The 20,434-nt window shown below is 56.1% G+C and overlaps 1 protein-coding gene across 1 annotated transcript in view; it reads right to left on the bottom strand.

Moving 5' to 3' along the window:
• The window catches only part of LOC144487332 (kinesin light chain 2-like), an 89,304-nt gene extending 70,689 nt beyond the window's left edge, over nt 1-18,615 (bottom strand). Inside the window, exons 1-2 of the mRNA XM_078205410.1 lie at nt 18,428-18,615; nt 17,183-17,291 (exon numbers count right to left, since the gene is read on the bottom strand). Coding sequence (XP_078061536.1) covers nt 17,183-17,291; nt 18,428-18,615 — 297 coding nt within the window. The remainder of the gene's footprint in view (nt 1-17,182; nt 17,292-18,427) is intronic.
• Nucleotides 18,616-20,434: the final 1,819 nt, after the last annotated feature.

Consider the following 20,434-nt stretch of genomic DNA (forward strand, 5'->3'; position numbering starts at 1 on the left):
GGGTCTGTCACTGTGTAACACTAGGGTGTAGTACTCGTGGGGACGGGTCTGTCACAGTATAAATTAGGAGAGCGAGAAGGGGTCATGAGAAGGCCTTGGCGGGTAAGATTAAGGAGAATCCCAAGGCTTTCTACAAATATGTCAAGAGTAAAAGGATGAGATGTGAAGGCATAGGACCCTTAAAAGGTGAAGGGGGAAAAGTTTGTGCGGAACCGTTAGAAATGGCGGAGCTGCTTAATGAATACTTTACCTCGGTATTCACGGTGGAAAGGGATCTGGGTGGTTGTACTGCTGGTTTGCGGTGGACAGAAAGGATCGAGCATGTGGACATAAAGAAAGAGGATGTGTTGGAACTATTGAATGGCATCAAGGTTGGTAAGTCGCCGGGACCGGATGGGATGTACCCCAGGTTACTGTGGGAGGCGAGGGAGGAGATTGCGGAGCCTTTGGCGATGATCTTTGCATCGTCGATGGAGACGGGAGAGGTTCCGGAGGATTGGAGGATTGCAGATGTGGTCCCTATATTCAAGAAAGGGTACAGGGACAGCCCGGGAAATTACCGAACGGTGAGTCTAACCTCAGTGGTTGGTAAGTTGATGGAGAGGATCCTGAGAGACAGGATTTATGATCATCTAGAGAAGTTTAGTATGATCAAAAGTAGTCAGCACGGCTTTGTCAAGGGCAGGTCGTGCCTTACGAGCCTGGTTGAGTTCTTTGAAAATGTGACCAAACACATTGACGAAGGAAGAGCGGTGGATGTGGTCTATATGGACTTCAGCAAGGCGTTCGATAAGGTCCCCCATGCAAGACTTCTTGAGAAAGTGAGAGGGCATGGGATCCAAGGGGCTGTTGCCTTGTGGATCCAGAACTGGCTTGCCTGCAGAAGGCAGAGAGTGGCTGTGGAGGGGTCTTTCTCTGCATGGAGGTCAGTGACCAGTGGAGTGCCCCAGGGATCTGTTCTGGGACCCTTGCTGTTTGTCATTTTCATAAATGACCTGGATGAGGAAGTGGAGGGATGGGTTGGTAAGTTTGCTGACGACACCAAGGTAGGTGGTGTTGTGGATAGTTTGGAGGGATGTCAGAAGTTGCAGCGAGACATAGATAGAATGCAAGACTGGGCGGAGAAGTGGCAGATGGACTTCAACCCGGATAAGTGTGTGGTGATCCATTTTGGCAGATCCAATGGGATGAAGCAGCAGTATAATATGAAGGGTACCATTCTTAGCAGTGTAGAGGATCAGAAGGACCTTGGGGTCCGGGTCCATAGGACTCTTAAATCGGCCTCGCAGGTGGAGGATGCGGTCAAGAAGGCATACGGCGTGCTGGCCTTCATTAATCGAGGGATTGAGTTTAGGAGTCGGGAGATAATGCTGCAGCTTTATAGGACCCTGGTTAGACCCCACTTGGAGTATTGCGCGCAGTTCTGGTCACCTCATTACAGGAAAGATGTTGAAGCCATTGAAAGGGTGCAGAGGAGATTTACAAGGATGTTGCCTGGATTGGGGGGCATGCCTTATGAGGATAGGTTGAGGGAGCTTGGTCTCTTCTCCCTGGAGAGACGAAGGATGAAAGGTGACCTGATAGAGGTTTACAAGATGTTGAGAGGTCTGGATAGGGTAGACTCTCAGAGGCTATTTCCAAGGGCTGAAATGGTTGCTACGAGAGGACACAGGTTTAAGGTGCTGGGGGGTAGGTACAGAGGAGATGTCAGGGGTAAGTTTTTCACTCAGAGGGTGGTGGGTGAGTGGAATCGGCTGACGTCGGTGGTGGTGGAGGCAAACTCGTTGGGGTCTTTTAAGAGACTTCTGGATGAGTACATGGGATTCAATGGGATTGAGGGCTATAGATAGGCCTAGAGGTGGGGATGTGATCGGCGCAACTTGTGGGCCGAAGGGCCTGTTTGTGCTGTGGCTTTCTATGTTCTATACCACTGGGGTATAGTACTGGTGGGGAAGAATCTGTCACTATAACACTGGGGTACAGTCGTGGTGGGGACGGGTCTGTCGCTGTATAACTCTGGGGTACAGTACTGGTGGGGACGGGTCTGTCGCTGTGTAACACTGGGGTACAGCACTGGTGGGGACGGGTCTGTCACTGTATAACACTGGGGTACAGTACTGGTGGGGACGGGTCTGTCGCTGTATAACACTGGGGTACAGTACTGGTGGGGACGGGTCTGTCGCTGTGTAACACTGGAGAACAGTACTGGTGGGGACGGGTCAGTCACTGTATAACACTGGGGTACAGTACTGGTGGGGCCGGGTCTGTCACTGTATAACACTGGGGTACAGTACTGGTGGGGATGGGTCTGTCACTGTGTAACACTGGGGTACAGTACTGGTGGGGACGGGTCTGTCACTGTGTAACACTGGGGTACAGTACTGGTGGGGACGGGTCTGTTACTGTATAACACTGGGGTACAGTACTGGTGGGGACGGGTCTGTCATTGTATAACTCTGGGGTACAGCACTGGTGGGGCCGGGTCTGTCACTGTATAACACTGGGGTACAGTACTGGTGGGGACGGGTCTGTCACTGTATAACACTGGGGGACAGTACTGGTGGGGACGGGTCTGTTACTGTATAACACTGGGGTACAGTACTGGTGGGGACGGGTCTGTCACTGTATAACACTGGGGTACAGTACTGGTGGGGACGGGTCTGTTACTGTATAACACTGGGGTACAGTACTGGTGGGGACGGGTCTGTTACTGTATAACACTGGGGTACAGTACTGGTGGGGACGGGTCTGTCGCTGTATAACACTGGGGTACAGTACTGGTGGGGACGGGTCTGTCATTGTATAACTCTGGGGTACAGTACTGGTGGGGACGGGTCTGTCGCTGTATAACACTGGGGTACAGTACTGGTGGGGACGGGTCTGTCACTGTATAACACTGGGGTACAGTACTGGTGGGGACGGGTCTGTCACTGTATAACACTGGGGTACAGTACTGGTGGGGATGGGTCTGTCACTGTATAACACTGGGGTACAGTACTGGTGGGGACAGATCTGTCATTGTATAATACTGGGGTACAGTACTGGTGGGGAAGGGTCTGTCGCTGTATAACACTGCGGTACAGTACTGGTGGGGACGGGTCTGTCACTGTGTAACACTGGGGTACAGTACTGGTGGGGACGGGTCTGTCACTGTATAACACTGGGGTACAGTACTGGTGGGGACGGGTCTGTCACTGTATAACACTGGGGTACAGTACTGGTGGGGACGGGTCTGTCACTGTGTAACACTGGGGTACAGTACTGGTGGGGATGGGTCTGTCGCTGTATAACACTGGGGTACAGTACTGGTGGGGACGGGTCTGTCACTGTGTAACACTGGGGTACAGTACTGGTGGGGACGGGTCTGTCACTGTATAACACTGGCGTACTGTACTCGTGGGGACGGGTCTGTCGCTGTATAACACTGGGGTACGGTACTGGTGGGGACGGGTCTGTCACTGTATAACACTGGGGCACAGTACTGGTGGGACAGGTCTGTCACTGTATAACACTGGGGTACAGTACTGGTGGGGACGGGTCTGTCACTGTATAACACTGGGGTACAGTACTGGTGGGGACGGGTCTGTCGCTGTATAACACTGGGGTACAGTACTGGTGGGGACGGGTCTGTCACTGTATAACACTGGGGTACAGTACTGGTGGGGACGGGTCTGTCACTGTATAACACTGGGGTACAGTACTGGTGGGGACGGGTCTGTCACTGTATAACACTGGGGTACAGTACTGCTGGGGACAGATCTGTCATTGTATAATACAGGGGTACAGTACTGGTGGGGACGGGTCTGTCGCTGTATAACACTGGGGTACAGTACTGGTGGGGACGGGTCTGTCGCTGTATAACACTGGGGTATAGTACTGGTGGGGACAGAGGTGTGATTTTGTAAGTGTGTTAGTGTTGAGCAGGGTGTCTGTCTCAGGCTGCTGGGGTTTGTTTGCTCTGTGAGCTGAGGCTGGTTTTTCACTACTGTTCCATTGCTAATGAGTCAGTGTATTATCGCCACTCCGCCCCCTGCAGACTGGGGACTGTGCTCTCCATGTTCACACACAGGCTGGGATTACAGGGTGGAACCTGTTCCTCGGTTCAATTGCACAACAGTGTCTCTGGAAGAGCAGCATTCCTAAAGCACAATGTGCTGTGTGGGCTCACTCACTGCTCAGGGCAGTTTGAATTCAGCATGTTCCCGTGTGCTTGAAGATGGACAGGCTGGGCAAGGACAGCAGCTTTCAAAGAACAAAGAACAATACAGCACAGGAACGGGCCCTTCGGCCCTCGAAGCCCGTGCCTCTCCCTGGTCCAAACTAGACCATTCTTTTGTATCCCTCCATTCCCACTCCGTTCATGTGGCTGTCTAGATAAGTCTTAAACGTTCCCAGTGTGTCCGCCTCCACCACCTTGCCCGGCAGCGCATTCCAGGCCCCCACCACCCTCTGTGCAAAATACGTCCTTCTGATATCTGTGTTAAACCTTCCCCCCTTTACCTTGAACCTATGACCCCTCATGAACGTCACCACCGACCTGGGGAAAAGCTTCCCACCGTTCACCCTATCTGTGCCTTTCATAATTTTATACACCTCGATTAAGTCTCCCCTCATCCTCCGTCTTTCCAGGGATAACAACCCCAGTTTACCCAATCTCTCCTCATAACTAAGCCCCTCCATACCAGGCAACATCCTGGTAAACCTCCTCTGTACTCTCTCCAAAGCCTCCACGTCCTTCTGGTAGTGTAGCGACCAGAACTGGACGCAGTATTCCAAATGCGGCCGAACCAACGTTCTATACAACTGCAACATCAGACCCCAACTTTTATACTCTATGCCCCGTCCTATAAAGGCAAGCATGCCATATGCCTTATTCACCACCTTCTCCACCTGTGACGTCACCTTCAAGGATCTGTGGACTTGCACACCCAGGTCCCTCTGCGTATCTACACCCTTTATGGTTCTGCCATTTATCGTATAGCTCCTCCCTACATTATTTCTACCAAAATGCATCACTTCGCATTTATCAGGATTAAACTCCATCTGCCATTTCTTTGCCCAAATTTCCAGCCTATCTATATCCTTCTGTAGCTTCTGACAATGTTCCTCACTATCTGCAAGTCCTGCCAATTTTGTGTCGTCCGCAAACTTACTGATCACCCCAGTTACACCTTCTTCCAGATCGTTTATATAAATCACAAACAGCAGAGGTCCCAATACAGAGCCCTGCGGAACACCACTATTCACAGGCCTCCAGCCGGAAAAAGACCCTTCCACTCCCACCCTCTGTCTTCTATGACCAAGCCAGTTCTCCACCCATCTAGCCACCTCCCCCTTTATCCCATGAGATCCAACCTTTTGCACCAGCCTACCATGAGGGACTTTATCAAACGCTTTACTAAAGTCCATATAGACGACATCCACAGCCCTTCCCTCGTCAACCATTCTGGTCACTTCTTCAAAAAACTCCACCAGGTTCGTGAGGCATGACCTCCCTCTCACAAAACCATGTTGACTATCGTTAATGAGTTTATTCCTTTCTAAATGCGCATACATCCTATCTCTAAGAATCTTCTCCAACAACTTCCCCACCACGGATGTCAAGCTCACTGGCCTATAATTTCCCGGGTTATCCTTCCTCCCCTTCTTAAATAACGGGACCACATTAGCTATCCTGCAATCCTCTGGGACCTCTCCTGTATCCAGTGACGAGACAAAGATTTGCGTCAGAGGCCCAGCGATTTCATCTCTCATCTCCCTGAGCAGCCTTGGATAGATTCCATCAGGCCCTGGGGATTTGTCAGTCTTTATATTCTCTAACAAACCTAACACTTCCTCCTTTGTAATGGAGATTTTCTCCAACGGGTCAACACTCCCCTCCGAGACACTCCCAGTCAACACATCCCTCTCCTTTGTGAATACCGACGCAAAGTATTCATTTAGGATCTCCCCTACTTCTTTGGTCTCCAAGCATAGTTCCCCACTTTTGTCCGAGAGGTCCGATTGTTTTCCCTGACAACCCTTCTGTTCCTAACGTATGAATAAAATGCCTTGGGATTCTCCTTAATCCTGTCTGCCAAGGACATTTCGTGACCCCTTTTTGCCCTTCTAATTCCCCGTTTGAGTTCTTTCCTACTTTCTTTGTATTCCTCCAGAGCTCCCTCCGTTTTTAGCTGCCTGGACCTAACATACGCCTCTCTTTTCTTTTTGACCAATCCCTCAAATTCCCTGGTTATCCACGGTTCTCGAATCCTACCCTTCCTATCCTTCTTTTTTACAGGCACATGCCTATCCTGCAGCCCTAACAACTGTTCCTTAAAAGACTCCCACATGCCAGATGTGGATTTACCCTCAAACAGCCTCTCCCAATCAACAGCTGCCAATTTCTGCCTAATCCCACTAAAGTTAGCCTTTCCCCAATCCAACACCTTACCCTTGGGACACCACTCATCCTTTTCCATCGCTATCCTAAAGCTAACGGAATTGTGTTCACTATTTGCTACATGTTCCCCGACCGAAACTTTGAAGACCTGACCGGGCTCATTCCCCAGTACTAGGTCCAGTATAGCCCCCTCTCTAGTCGGGCTATCTACATATTGTTCCAAAGAACCCTCCTGTACGCATTTTACAAATTCCTCCCCATTCAGACTCCCAGCTCTCAGCGATTTCCAGTCTATACCAGGGAAATTGAAGTCTCCCACTACAACAACCCGATTTTTCCTGCACCTATCCAGTATCTCCTGACATATCCGTTCTTCCACTTCCCTTGGGCTGTTGGGGGGCCTGTAGTACACCCCCAACATAGTGACTGCGCCCTTCCTGTTTCTAAGCTCCACCCAGAGTGACTCGTTACACGACCCCTCTGAATTGTCCTCCCTCTGCACCGCTGTAATATGCTCTCTAACTAATACTCTACTCCCCCACCTCTTTTGGCCCCTCCTCTGTCTCGCCTAAAACACTTGTACCCCGGAATATTCCGCTGCCAGTCCTGTCCCTCTTTCAACCAAGTCTCCGTCACCGCAACCACATCCAAATTCCTCGTGAGCATTAAGGCTCTAAGTTCGTCTGTCTTACCTGCTACACTCCTTGCATTGAAGTATAAGCACTCCAGACCTCCAGGCCCAGTGAGGTCTTCCTCCCCCAGAGTGCTCTTCTTCTTTGCCAGCCTGGCACAGTCCCCTGTTGGGGACAGGTCTGTCACAGTATAACACTGGGGTACAGTACTGGTGGGGACGGGTCTGTCACTGTATAACACTGGGGTACAGTACTGGAGGGGACGGGTCTGTCACTGTATAACACTGGGGTACAGTACTGGTGGGGACGGGCCTGTCACTGTATAACACTGGGTTCAGTACTGGTGGGGACGGGTCTGTCACTGTATAACACTGGGGGACAGTACTGGTGGGGACGGGTCTGTCACTGTATAACACTGGGGTACAGTACTGGTGGGGACGGGTCTGTCACTGTATAACACTGGGGTACAGTACTGGTGGGGATGGGTCTGTCACTGTATAACACTGGGGTACAGTACTTGTGGGGACGGGTCTGTCACTGTGTAACACTGGGGTACAGTACTGGTGGGGACGGGTCTGTCACTGTATAACACTGGGGTACAGTACTGGTGGGGACGGGTCTGTCACTGTATAACACTGGGTTCAGTACTGGTGGGGACGGGTCTGTCACTGTATAACACTGGGGTACAGTCCTTGTGGGGACGGGTCTGTCACTGTATTAACACTGGGGTACAGTACTGGTGGGGACGGGTCTGTCACTGTATAACACTGGGGTACAGTACTGGTGGGGACGGGTCTGTCACTGTATAACACTGGGGTGCAGTACTGGTGGGGACAGGTCTGTCGCTGTATAACACTGGGGTACAGTACTGTTGGGGACGGGTCAGTCACTGTATAACACTGGGGTACAGGACTGGTGGGGATGGGTCTGTCGCTGTATAACACTGGGATACAGTACTGGTGGGGACAGGTCTGTCGCTGTATAACACTGGGGTACAGTACTGTTGGGGACGGGTCAGTCACTGTGTAACACTGGGGTACAGTACTGGTGGGGACTGGTCTGTCGCTGTATAACACTGGGGTACAGTACTGTTGGGGACGGGTCAGACACTGTGTAACACTGGGGTACAGTACTGGTGGGGACGGGTCAGTCACTGTGTAACACTGGGGTACAGTACTGGTGGGGACGGGTCAGTCACTGTATAACACTGGGGTACAGTCCTGGTGGGGACAGGTCTGTCGCTGTATAACACTGGGGTACAGTACTGTTGGGGACGGGTCAGTCACTGTATAACACTGGGGTACAGGACTGGTGGGGACGGGTCAGTCACTGTATAACACTGGGGTACAGTACTGGTGGGGACGGGTCTGTCACTGTATAACACTGGGGTACAGTACTGGTGGGGACCGGTCTGTCACTGTATAACACTGGGTACAGTACTGGGGGGGCACGGGTCAGTCACTGTATAACACTGGGGTACAGTACTGATGGGGACGGGTCTGTCAATGTATAACACTGGGGTACAGGACTGGTGGGGACGGGTCTGTCGCTGTATAACACTCGGATACAGTAGTGGTGGGGACAGGTCTGTCGCTGTATAACACTGGGGTACAGTACTGTTGGGGACGGGTCAGTCACTGTGTAACACTGGGGTACAGTACTGTTGGGACTGGTCAGTCGCTGTATAACACTGGGGTACAGTACTGTTGGGGACGGGTCAGTCACTGTGTAACACTGGGGTACAGTACTGGTGGGGACGGGTCAGTCACTGTATAACACTGGGGTACAGTCCTGGTGGGGACAGGTCTGTCGCTGTATAGCACTGGGGAACAGTACTGTTGGGGACGGGTCAGTCACTGTATAACACTGGGGTACAGGACTGGTGGGGACGGGTCAGTCACTGTATAACACTGGGGTACAGTACTGGTGGGGACGGGTCTGTCACTGTATAACACTGGGGTACAGTACTGGTGGGGACCGGTCTGTCACTGTATAACACTGGGTACAGTACTGGTGGGGACGGGTCCGTCACTGTATAACACTGGGGTACAGTACTGGTGGGGACTGGTCTGTCGCTGTATAACACTGGGGTACAGTACTGGTGGGGAGGGGTCTGTCACTGTATAACACTGGGGTACAGTACTGGTGGGGACGGGTCTGTCACTGTATAACACTGGGGTACAGTACTGGTGGGGTTGGGTCCGTCACTGTATAACACTGGGGTACAGTACTGGTGGGGACGGGTCTGTCACTGTGTAACACTGGGGTACAGTACTGGTGGGGACGGGTCTGTCACTGTGTAACACTGGGGTACAGTACTGGTGGGGACGGGTCTGTCACTGTATAACACTGGGGTACAGTACTGGTGGGGTTGGGTCTGTCACTGTATAACACTGGGGTACAGTACTGGTGGGGACGGGTCTGTCACTGTGTAACACTGGGGTACAGTACTGGTGGGGACGGGTCTGTCACTGTATAACACTGGGGTACAGTACTGGTGGGGACGGGTCTGTCACTGTGTAACACTGGGGTACAGTACTGGTGGGGACGGGTCTGTCACTGTATAACACTGGGGTACAGTACTGGTGGGGACGGGTCTGTCACTGTATAACACTGGGGTACAGTACTGGTGGGGACGGGTCTGTCACTGTATAACACTGGGGTACAGTACTGGTGGGGACAGGTCTGTCGCTGTATAACACTGGGGTACAGTACTGGTGGGGATGGGTCTGTTACTGTATAACACTGGGGTACAGTACTGGTGGGGACAGGTCTGTCGCTGTATAACACTGGGGTACAGTACATGTGGGGACGGGTCTGTCAGAGTATAACACTGGGGTACAGTACTGGTGGGGACGGGTCTGTCACTGTATATCACTGGGGTACAGTACTGGTGGGGACGGGTCTGTCACTGTATAACACTGGGGTACAGTACTGGTGGGGTTGGGTCTGTCACTGTATAACACTGGGGTACAGTACTGGTGGGGACGGGTCTGTCACTGTATAACACTGGGGTACAGTACTGGTGGGGTTGGGTCTGTCACTGTATAACACTGGGGTACAGTACTGGTGGGGACGGGTCTGTCACTGTATAACACTGGGGTACAGTACTGGTGGGGACGGGTCTGTCACTGTATAACACTGGGGTACAGTACTGGTGGGGACTGGTCTGTCGCTGTATAACACTGGGGTACAGTACTGGTGGGGATGGGTCTGTTACTGTATAACACTGGGGTACAGTACTGGTGGGGACAGGTCTGTCGCTGTATAACACTGGGGTACAGTACATGTGGGGACGGGTCTGTCAGAGTATAACACTGGGGTACGGTACTGGTGGGGACGGGTCTGTCGCTGTATAACACTGGGGTACAGTACTGGTGGGGACGGGTCTGTCACTGTATAACACTGGGGTACAGTACTGGTGGGGTCGGGTCTGTCACTGTATAACACTGGGGTACAGTACTGGTGGGGACGGGTCTGTCACTGTATAACACTGGGGTACAGTACTGGTGGGGTTGGGTCTGTCACTGTATAACACTGGGGTACAGTACTGGTGGGGACGGGTCTGTCACTGTATAACACTGGGGTACAGTACTGGTGGGGACGGGTCTGTCACTGTATAACACTGGGGTACAGTACTGGTGGGGACGGGTCTGTCACTGTATAACACTGGGGTACAGTACTGGTGGGGTTGGGTCTGTCACTGTATAACACTGGGGTACAGTACTGGTGGGGACGGGTCTGTCACTGTATAACACTGGGGTACAGTACTGGTGGGGTTGGGTCTGTCACTGTATAACACTGGGGTACAGTACTGGTGGGGTTGGGTCTGTCACTGTGTAACACTGGGGTACAGTACTGGTGGGGACGGGTCTGTCACTGTATAACACTGGGGTACAGTACTGGTGGGGACCGGTCTGTCACTGTATAACACTGGGTACAGTACTGGTGGGGACGGGTCCGTCACTGTATAACACTGCGGTACAGTACTGGTGGGGACTGGTCTGTCGCTGTGTAACACTGGGGTACAGTACTGGTGGGGACGGGTCTGTCACTGTATAACACTGGGGTACAGTACTGGTGGGGTTGGGTCTGTCACTGTATAACACTGGGGTACAGTACTGGTGGGGACGGGTCTGTCACTGTGTAACACTGGGGTACAGTACTGGTGGGGACGGGTCTGTCACTGTATAACACTGGGGTACAGTACTGGTGGGGACGGGTCTGTCACTGTGTAACACTGGGGTACAGTACTGGTGGGGACGGGTCTGTCACTGTATAACACTGGGGTACAGTACTGGTGGGGACGGGTCTGTCACTGTATAACACTGGGGTACAGTACTGGTGGGGACAGGTCTGTCGCTGTATAACACTGGGGTACAGTACTGGTGGGGATGGGTCTGTTACTGTATAACACTGGGGTACAGTACTGGTGGGGACAGGTCTGTCGCTGTATAACACTGGGGTACAGTACTGGTGGGGACGGGTCTGTCACTGTATAACACTGGGGTACAGTACTGGTGGGGACGGGTCTGTCACTGTGTAACACTGGGGTACAGTCCTGGTGGGGACGGGTCTGTCACTGTATAACACTGGGGTACAGTACTGGTGGGGACGGGTCTGTCACTGTGTAACACTGGGGTACAGTACTGGTGGGGACAGGTCTGTCGCTGTATAACACTGGGGTACAGTACTGGGGGGGACGGGTCTGTCACTGTATAACACTGGGGTACAGTACTGGTGGGGACGGGTCTGTCACTGTATAACACTGGGGTACAGTACTGGTGGGGACGGGTCTGTCACTGTATAACACTGGGGTACAGTACATGTGGGGACGGGTCTGTCAGAGTATAACACTGGGGTACAGTACTGGTGGGGACGGGTCTGTCACTGTATATCACTGGGGTACAGTACTGGTGGGGTTGGGTCTGTCACTGTGTAACACTGGGGTACAGTACTGGTGGGGACGGGTCTATCGCTGTATAACACTGGGGTACAGTACTGGTGGGGACGGGTCTGTCGCTGTATAACACTGGGGTACAGTACTGGTGGGGACGGGTCTGTCGCTGTATAACACTGGGGTACAGTACTGGTGGGGACGGGTCTGTCACTGTATAACACTGGGGTACAGTACTGGTGGGGACGGGTCTGTCACTGTATAACACTGGGGTACAGTACTGGTGGGGATGGGTCTGTCACTGTATAACACTGGGGTACAGTACTGGTGGGGACGGGTCTGTCACTGTATAACACTGGGGTACAGTACTGGTGGGGACGGGTCTGTCGCTGTATAACACTGGGGTACAGTACTGGTGGGGACGGGTCTGTCACTGTATAACACTGGGGTACAGTACTGGTGGGGACGGGTCTGTCACTGTATAACACTGGAGTACAGTACTGGTGGGGACTGGTCTGTCGCTGTATAACACTGGGGTACAGTACTGGTGGGGACGGGTCTGTCACTGTATAACACTGGGGTACAGTACTGGTGGGGACGCGTCTGCCACTGTATAACACTGGGGTACAGTACTGGTGGGGATGGGTCTGTCGCTGTATAACACTGGGGTACAGTACTGGTGGGGACGTGTCTGTCACTGTATAACACTGGGGTACAGTACTGGTGGGGACGGGTCTGTCACTGTATAACACTGGGGTACAGTACTGGTGGGGACGGGTCTGTCACTGTATAACACTGGGGTACAGTACTGGTGGGGACGGGTCTGTCGCTGTATAACACTGGGGTACAGTACTGGTGGGGACGGGTCTGTCACTGTATAACACTGGGGTACAGTACTGGTGGGGATGGGTCTGTCACTGTATAACACTGGGGTACAGTACTGGTGGGGATGGGTCTGTCGCTGTATAACACTGGGGTACAGTACTGGTGGGGACGGGTCTGTCACTGTATAACACTGGGGTACAGTACTGGTGGGGACGGGTCTGTCGCTGTATAACACTGGGGTACAGTACTGGTGGGGACGGGTCTGTCACTGTGTAACACTGGGGTACAGTACTGGTGGGGACGGGTCTGTAACTGTATAACACTGGGGTACAGTACTGGTGGGGACGGGTCTGTCACTGTGTAACACTGGGGTACAGTACTGGTGGGGACGGGTCTGTCACTGTATAACACTGGGGTACAGTACTGGTGGGGACGGGTCTGTCACTGTGTAACACTGGGGTACAGTCCTGGTGGGGACGGGTCTGTCACTGTGTAACACTGGGGTACAGTACTGGTGGGGACGGGCCTGTCGCTGTATAACACTGGGGTACAGTACTGGTGGGGACGGGTCTGTCACTGTATAACACTGGGGTACAGTACTGGTGGGGACGGGTCTGTCACTGTGTAACACTGGGGTACAGTACTGGTGGGGACAGGTCTGTCGCTGTATAACACTGGGGTACAGTACTGGGGGGGACGGGTCTGTCACTGTATAACACTGGGGTACAGTACTGGTGGGGACGGGTCTGTCACTGTATAACACTGGGGTACAGTACTGGTGGGGACGGGTCTGTCACTGTATAACACTGGGGTACAGTACATGTGGGGACGGGTCTGTCACTGTATAACACTGGGGTACAGTACTGGTGGGGACGGGTCTGTCACTGTATATCACTGGGGTACAGTACTGGTGGGGACGGGTCTGTCACTGTATAACACTGGGGTACAGTACTGGTGGGGACGGGTCTGTCACTGTGTAACACTGGGGTACAGTACTGGTGGGGATGGGTCTGTCACTGTATAACACTGGGGTACAGTACTGGTGGGGTTGGGTCTGTCACTGTGTAACACTGGGGTACAGTACTGGTGGGGATGGGTCTGTCACTGTATAACACTGGGGTACAGTACTGGTGGGGACGGGTCTGTCACTGTATATCACTGGGGTACAGTACTGGTGGGGTCGGGTCTGTCACTGTGTAACACTGGGGTACAGTACTGGTGGGGACGGGTCTATCGCTGTATAACACTGGGGTACAGTACTGGTGGGGACGGGTCTATCGCTGTATAACACTGGGGTACAGTACTGGTGGGGACGGGTCTGTCACTGTATAACACTGGGGTACAGTACTGGTGGGGACGGGTCTGTCGCTGTATATCACTGGGGTACAGTACTGGTGGGGACGGGTCTGTCACTGTATAACACTGGGGTACAGTACTGGTGGGGTTGGGTCTGTCACTGTATAACACTGGGGTACAGTACTGGTGGGGACGGGTCTGTCGCTGTATAACACTGGGGTACAGTACTGGTGGGGACGGGTCTGTCACTGTATAACACTGGGGTACAGTACTGGTGGGGACGGGTCTGTCACTGTATAACACTGGAGTACAGTACTGGTGGGGACAGGTCTGTCGCTGTATAACACTGGGGTACAGTACTGGTGGGGACGGGTCTGTCACTGTATAACACTGGGGTACAGAACTGGTGGGGATGGGTCTGTCGCTGTATAACACTGGGGTACAGTACTGGTGGGGACGTGTCTGTCACTGTATAACACTGGGGTACAGTACTGGTGGGGACGGGTCTGTCACTGTATAACACTGGGGTACAGTACTGGTGGGGACGGGTCTGTCACTGTATAACACTGGGGTACAGTACTGGTGGGGACGGGTCTGTCACTGTATAATACTGGGGTACAGTACTGGTGGGGACGGGTCTGTCACTGTATAACACTGGAGTACAGTACTGGTGGGGACGGGTCTGTCGCTGTATAACACTGGGGTACAGTACTGGTGGGGTTGGGTCTGTCACTGTATAACACTGGGGTACAGTACTGGTGGGGATGGGTCTGTCACTGTATAACACTGGGGTACAGTACTGGTGGGGACGGGTCTGTCACTGTATATCACTGGGGTACAGTACTGGTGGGGTCGGGTCTGTCACTGTGTAACACTGGGGTACAGTACTGGTGGGGACGGGTCTATCGCTGTATAACACTGGGGTACAGTACTGGTGGGGACGGGTCTATCGCTGTATAACACTGGGGTACAGTACTGGTGGGGACGGGTCTGTCACTGTATAACACTGGGGTACAGTACTGGTGGGGACGGGTCTGTCGCTGTATATCACTGGGGTACAGTACTGGTGGGGACGGGTCTGTCACTGTATAACACTGGGGTACAGTACTGGTGGGGTTGGGTCTGTCACTGTATAACACTGGGGTACAGTACTGGTGGGGACGGGTCTGTCGCTGTATAACACTGGGGTACAGTACTGGTGGGGACGGGTCTGTCACTGTATAACACTGGGGTACAGTACTGGTGGGGACGGGTCTGTCACTGTATAACACTGGAGTACAGTACTGGTGGGGACAGGTCTGTCGCTGTATAACACTGGGGTACAGTACTGGTGGGGACGGGTCTGTCACTGTATAACACTGGGGTACAGAACTGGTGGGGATGGGTCTGTCGCTGTATAACACTGGGGTACAGTACTGGTGGGGACGTGTCTGTCACTGTATAACACTGGGGTACAGTACTGGTGGGGACGGGTCTGTCACTGTATAACACTGGGGTACAGTACTGGTGGGGACGGGTCTGTCACTGTATAACACTGGGGTACAGTACTGGTGGGGACGGGTCTGTCACTGTATAATACTGGGGTACAGTACTGGTGGGGACGGGTCTGTCACTGTATAACACTGGAGTACAGTACTGGTGGGGACGGGTCTGTCGCTGTATAACACTGGGGTACAGTACTGGTGGGGACGGGTCTGTCACTGTATAACACTGGGGTACAGTACTGGTGGGGATGGGTCTGTCACTGTATAACACTGGGGTACAGTACTGGTGGGGATGGGTCTGTCGCTGTATAACACTGGGGTACAGTACTGGTGGGGACGGGTCTGTCACTGTATAACACTGGGGTACAGTACTGGTGGGGACGGGTCTGTCACTGTATAACACTGGGGTACAGTACTGGTGGGGACGGGTCTGTCACTGTATAACACTGGGGTACAGTACTGGTGGGGACGGGTCTGTCACTGTATAACACTGGGGTACAGTACTGGTGGGGACGGGTCTGTCACTGTATAACACTGGGGTACAGTACTGGTGGGGACGGGTCTGTCACTGTATAACACTGGGGTACAGTACTGGTGCGGATGGGTCTGTCGCTGTATAACACTGGGGTACAGTACTGGTGGGGACGGGTCTGTCACTGTATAACACTGGGGTACAGTACTGGTGGGGACGGGTCTGTCGCTGTATAACACTGGGGTACAGTACTGGTGGGGACGGGTCTGTCACTGTGTAACACTGGGGTACAGTACTGGTGGGGACGGGTCTGTAACTGTATAACACTGGGGTACAGTACTGGTGGGGACGGGTCTGTCGCTGTATAACACTGGGGTACAGTACTGGTGGGGACGGGTCTGTCACTGTGTAACACTGGGGTACAGTACTGGTGGGGACGGGTCTGTCACTGTATAACACTGGGGTACAGTACTGGTGGGGATGGGTCTGTCGCTGTATAACACTGGGGTACAGTACTGGTGGGGTTGGGTCTGTCACAGTGTAACACTGGGGTACAGTACTGGTGGGGAAGGGTCTGTCACTGTATAACTCTGGGGTACAGTACTGGTGGGGTTGGGTCTGTCATTGTATAACACTGGGGTACAGTACTGCTGGGGACGTGTCTGTCACTGTATAACACTGGGGTACAGTACTGGTGGGGATGGGTCTGTCACTGTATAACTCTGGGGTACAGTACTGGTGGGGTTGGGTCTGTCACTGTATAACACTGGGGTACAGTACTGGTGGGGACGGGTCTGTCACTGTATAACACTGGGGTACAGTACTGGTGGGGACGGGTCTGTCACTGTATAACACTGGGGTACAGTACTGGTGGGGACGGGTCTGTCACTGTATCACACTCGGGTACAGTACTGGTGGGGACGGGTCTGTCACTGTGTAACACTGGGGTACAGTACTGGTGGGGATGGGTCTGTCACTGTATAACACTGGGGTACAGTACTGGTGGGGACGGGTCTGTCACTGTATCACACTCGGGTACAGTACTGGTGGGGACGGGTCTGTCACTGTATAACACTGGGGTACAGTACTGGTGGGGACGGGTCTGTCACTGTGTAACACTGAGGTACAGTACTGGTGGGGACGGGTCTGTCACTGTGTAACACTGGGACATAGTACTGTAGGTAGTGCAGTTACCTGTTTGCGGGATCGTGTTGCACATTCTTCCAGGGTTTCGGCAGCCTCCAGCTTGCCTTGGCGTCTGTACAATGCTCCAAGGTTCCTCAGAGTGGTATTGACTGTGGGACTGGAGGGGAGAATTCGAATTCAGTCAGATACCAGGCGGCTGTACAGCGAGGACCGTGCATCTCGTCCACTGGGCTTTAAACATGGCCTCACTGAGTCCTGACGGAGCGTGGGGGCGGGGCGTGGGGGCGGGGCTGACGGGGCGTGGGGGCGGGGCTGACGGGGGCGGGGCTGACGGGGGCGGGGCTGACGGGGGCGGGGCTGGCGGGGCGACGGGGCGGGGCCGACGGGGTGGGCGGGGCCGACGGGGGCGGGGCCGACGGGGGAGGGGCTGACGGGGCAGGGCGGGGCTGACGGGGCAGGGCGGGGCTGACGGGGCAGGGCGGGGCTGACGGGGCAGGGCGGGGCTGACGGGGCAGGGCGGGGCTGACGGGGGCGACGCTGACGGGGCAGGTCGGGGCTGACGGGGCGGGGCTGACGGGGCGGGGCTGACCTGACGGGGCTGGGCTGACGGGGCGACGGGACGGGGCTGACGGGGCGCCGCCGGGTACCGGGACGCGGCGCCGCTGGGCTCAGGCCTTTCCCTGCACCTTGCAGTCAGATTCTCCCTCTCCGAGTTCGAGGAGCCGATTCAGGAACAGGGAGGGAGGCATGGCTGACCTATTGGAATGATAGAATCCGCACAGTGCAGGAGGCCATTCCGCCCATCGTGCCTACAGCAACAGCAATCCCACCCACATCCTATCCTCGTAACCCCAGGTATTTACCCTCCTCATCCCCCTAACCTCCGCATCCCGGGACACTAAGGGGCAATTTAGCACAGCCAGTCAACCTAACCTGCACGCCTTCGGACTGTGGGAGGAAACCGGAGCACCCGGAGGAAACCCACGCAGACACGGGGAGAATGTGCAAACTCCACACAGACAGTGACCCGAGCCGGGAATTGAACCCGGGACCCTGGAGCTGTGAGGCAGCAGTGTGAATCGCTGTGCACCGTGCTGCTGAATGGCCTCCCTCTGCACCGTAACTATTGTGAGACTGTTCTCGTCCACTCACTCACCTGGATGATTGGGCAGTATCCTGGCTGAGCTGTGCGTCTCAGTATTAAGGGACTGGGTTAAATACCACACCTTTCAGCCTCTGACCCCTCAATCCATCCCCCCAAAAACCTCAGTATTACCTGTTGGCATTCCTCACCTGTTGACTTTGCAAGCCTTGTACCAGCCCCCATACTCTGCGTAAGGTGCACTGTCCTTGCGTTTCCCCTGCAACAGGACACAACAGTTAGGAAACAGCTGAGGACGGAGCTTCTTTCTGCTCAGATCATCAGCCTTGGCTCTCGGCTCCCGCGCTCTGTGGAAATGATCGGATTGCGTCTCTGACATCGAGTACTGGAGGAGCAGACACCCCTCCAATTAAAAATCCAAAGGCAAAGTCATCGTTGATGTCCTGATCCAGTTACAAAGACAGGGGTCAAATAAGGTCGAAGTGAAACAGCTTGAGGAGCTGACTTGATCCAAGTGTTGGAAACAGGAAGGGAGAGAGATGGAAACAGAGATATTTCTGCTGCTGGGACAGTCTCCGGTCAGAGTGCAGAGTGTAAAGAGGTACATCTCTCGGGACAGACATTAAGAAGCACTTCCACACTGCTCTGCAACCTTTGCTACGTTCATTCAAGGGATGTAGAAGCCACTGGTAGAGGTTCTGGAGGGGCAGGGGGCGGGGGGGTAGGCGGAGCGGGGGCAGGCGGAGCGGGGGCAGGCGGAGCGGGGGCAGGGGGGGCGGGGGGCGGAGCGGGGGCGGGGCGGGGCGGGGGCAGGCGGGGCGGGGGCAGGGGGGGCGGGGGGCGGAGCGGGGGCGGGGCGGGGGCAGGCGGGGCGGGGGCAGGCGGAGCGGGGGCAGGCGGAGCGGGGGCAGGCGGAGCGGGGGCAGGCGGGGCGGGGGCAGGCGGGGCGGGGGCAGGCGGGGCGGGGGCAGGCGGGGCGGGGGGAGGCGGAGCGGGGGGAGGCGGAGCGGGGGGAGGCGGAGCGGGGGGAGGCGGAGCGGGGGGAGGCGGAGCGGGGGGAGGCGGAGCGGGGGGAGGCGGAGCGGGGGGAGGCGGAGCGGGGGAGGCGGAGCGGGGGGAGGCGGAGCGGGGGGAGGCGGAGCGGGGGGAGGCGGAGCGGGGGAGGCGGAGCGGGGGGAGGCGGAGCGGGGGGAGGCGGAGCGGGGGGAGGCGGAGCGGGGGGAGGCGGAGCGGGGGGAGGCGGAGCGAGGGGGGGGCAGAGGGAGAAGGGGTGGGCCGGAGGGAGCAGGTATGGGGGGGGGGGGGGCCAGAGGGAGTTTGGGGAGGGGGGGAGGGGTTGGGCCGGAGGGAGCGGGGATGGGGGGGGGCGGGCCAGAGGGAGCGGGGGGGGCGGGCCAGAGGGAGCGGGGGTGCGGGCCAGAGGGAGCGGGGGGGCGGGCCAGAGGGAGCGGGGGGGGCGGGCCAGAGGGAGCGGGGGGGCGGGCCAGAGGGAGCGGGGGGGCGGGCCAGAGGGAGCGGGGGGGCGGGCCAGAGGGAGCGGGGGGGCGGGCCAGAGGGAGCGGGGGGGCGGGCCAGAGGGAGCGGGGGGCGGGCCAGAGGGAGCGGGGGGGCGGGCCAGAGGGAGCGGGGGGGCGGGCCAGAGGGAGCGGGGGGGCGGGCCAGAGGGAGCGGGGGGGCGGGCCAGAGGGAGCGGGGGGGCGGGCCAGAGGGAGCGGGGGGGCGGGCCAGAGGGAGAGGGGGGGCGGGCCAGAGGGAGCGGGGGGGCGGGCCAGAGGGAGCGGGGGGGCGGGCCAGAGGGAGCGGGGGGGCGGGCCAGAGGGAGCGGGGGGGCGGGCCAGAGGGGGCGGGGGGGCGGGCCAGAGGGGGCGGGGGGGCGGGCCAGAGGGAGCGGGGGGGCGGGCCAGAGGGAGCGGGGGGGCGGGCCAGAGGGAGCGGGGGGGCGGGCCAGAGGGAGCGGGGGGGCGGGCCAGAGGGAGCGGGGGGGCGGGCCAGAGGGAGCGGGGGGGGCGGGCCAGAGGGAGCGGGGGGGCGGGCCAGAGGGAGCGGGGGGGCGGGCCAGAGGGAGCGGGGGGGCGGGCCAGAGGGAGCGGGGGGGCGGGCCAGAGGGAGCGGGCCAGAGGGAGCGGGGGGGCGGGCCAGAGGGAGCGGGGGGGCGGGCCAGAGGGAGCGGGGGGGCGGGCCAGAGGGAGCGGGGGGGC

Source organism: Mustelus asterias, unplaced genomic scaffold, assembly GCF_964213995.1.
Source record: "Mustelus asterias unplaced genomic scaffold, sMusAst1.hap1.1 HAP1_SCAFFOLD_737, whole genome shotgun sequence".
NCBI classification, from domain to species: Eukaryota; Metazoa; Chordata; class Chondrichthyes; order Carcharhiniformes; family Triakidae; genus Mustelus; species Mustelus asterias.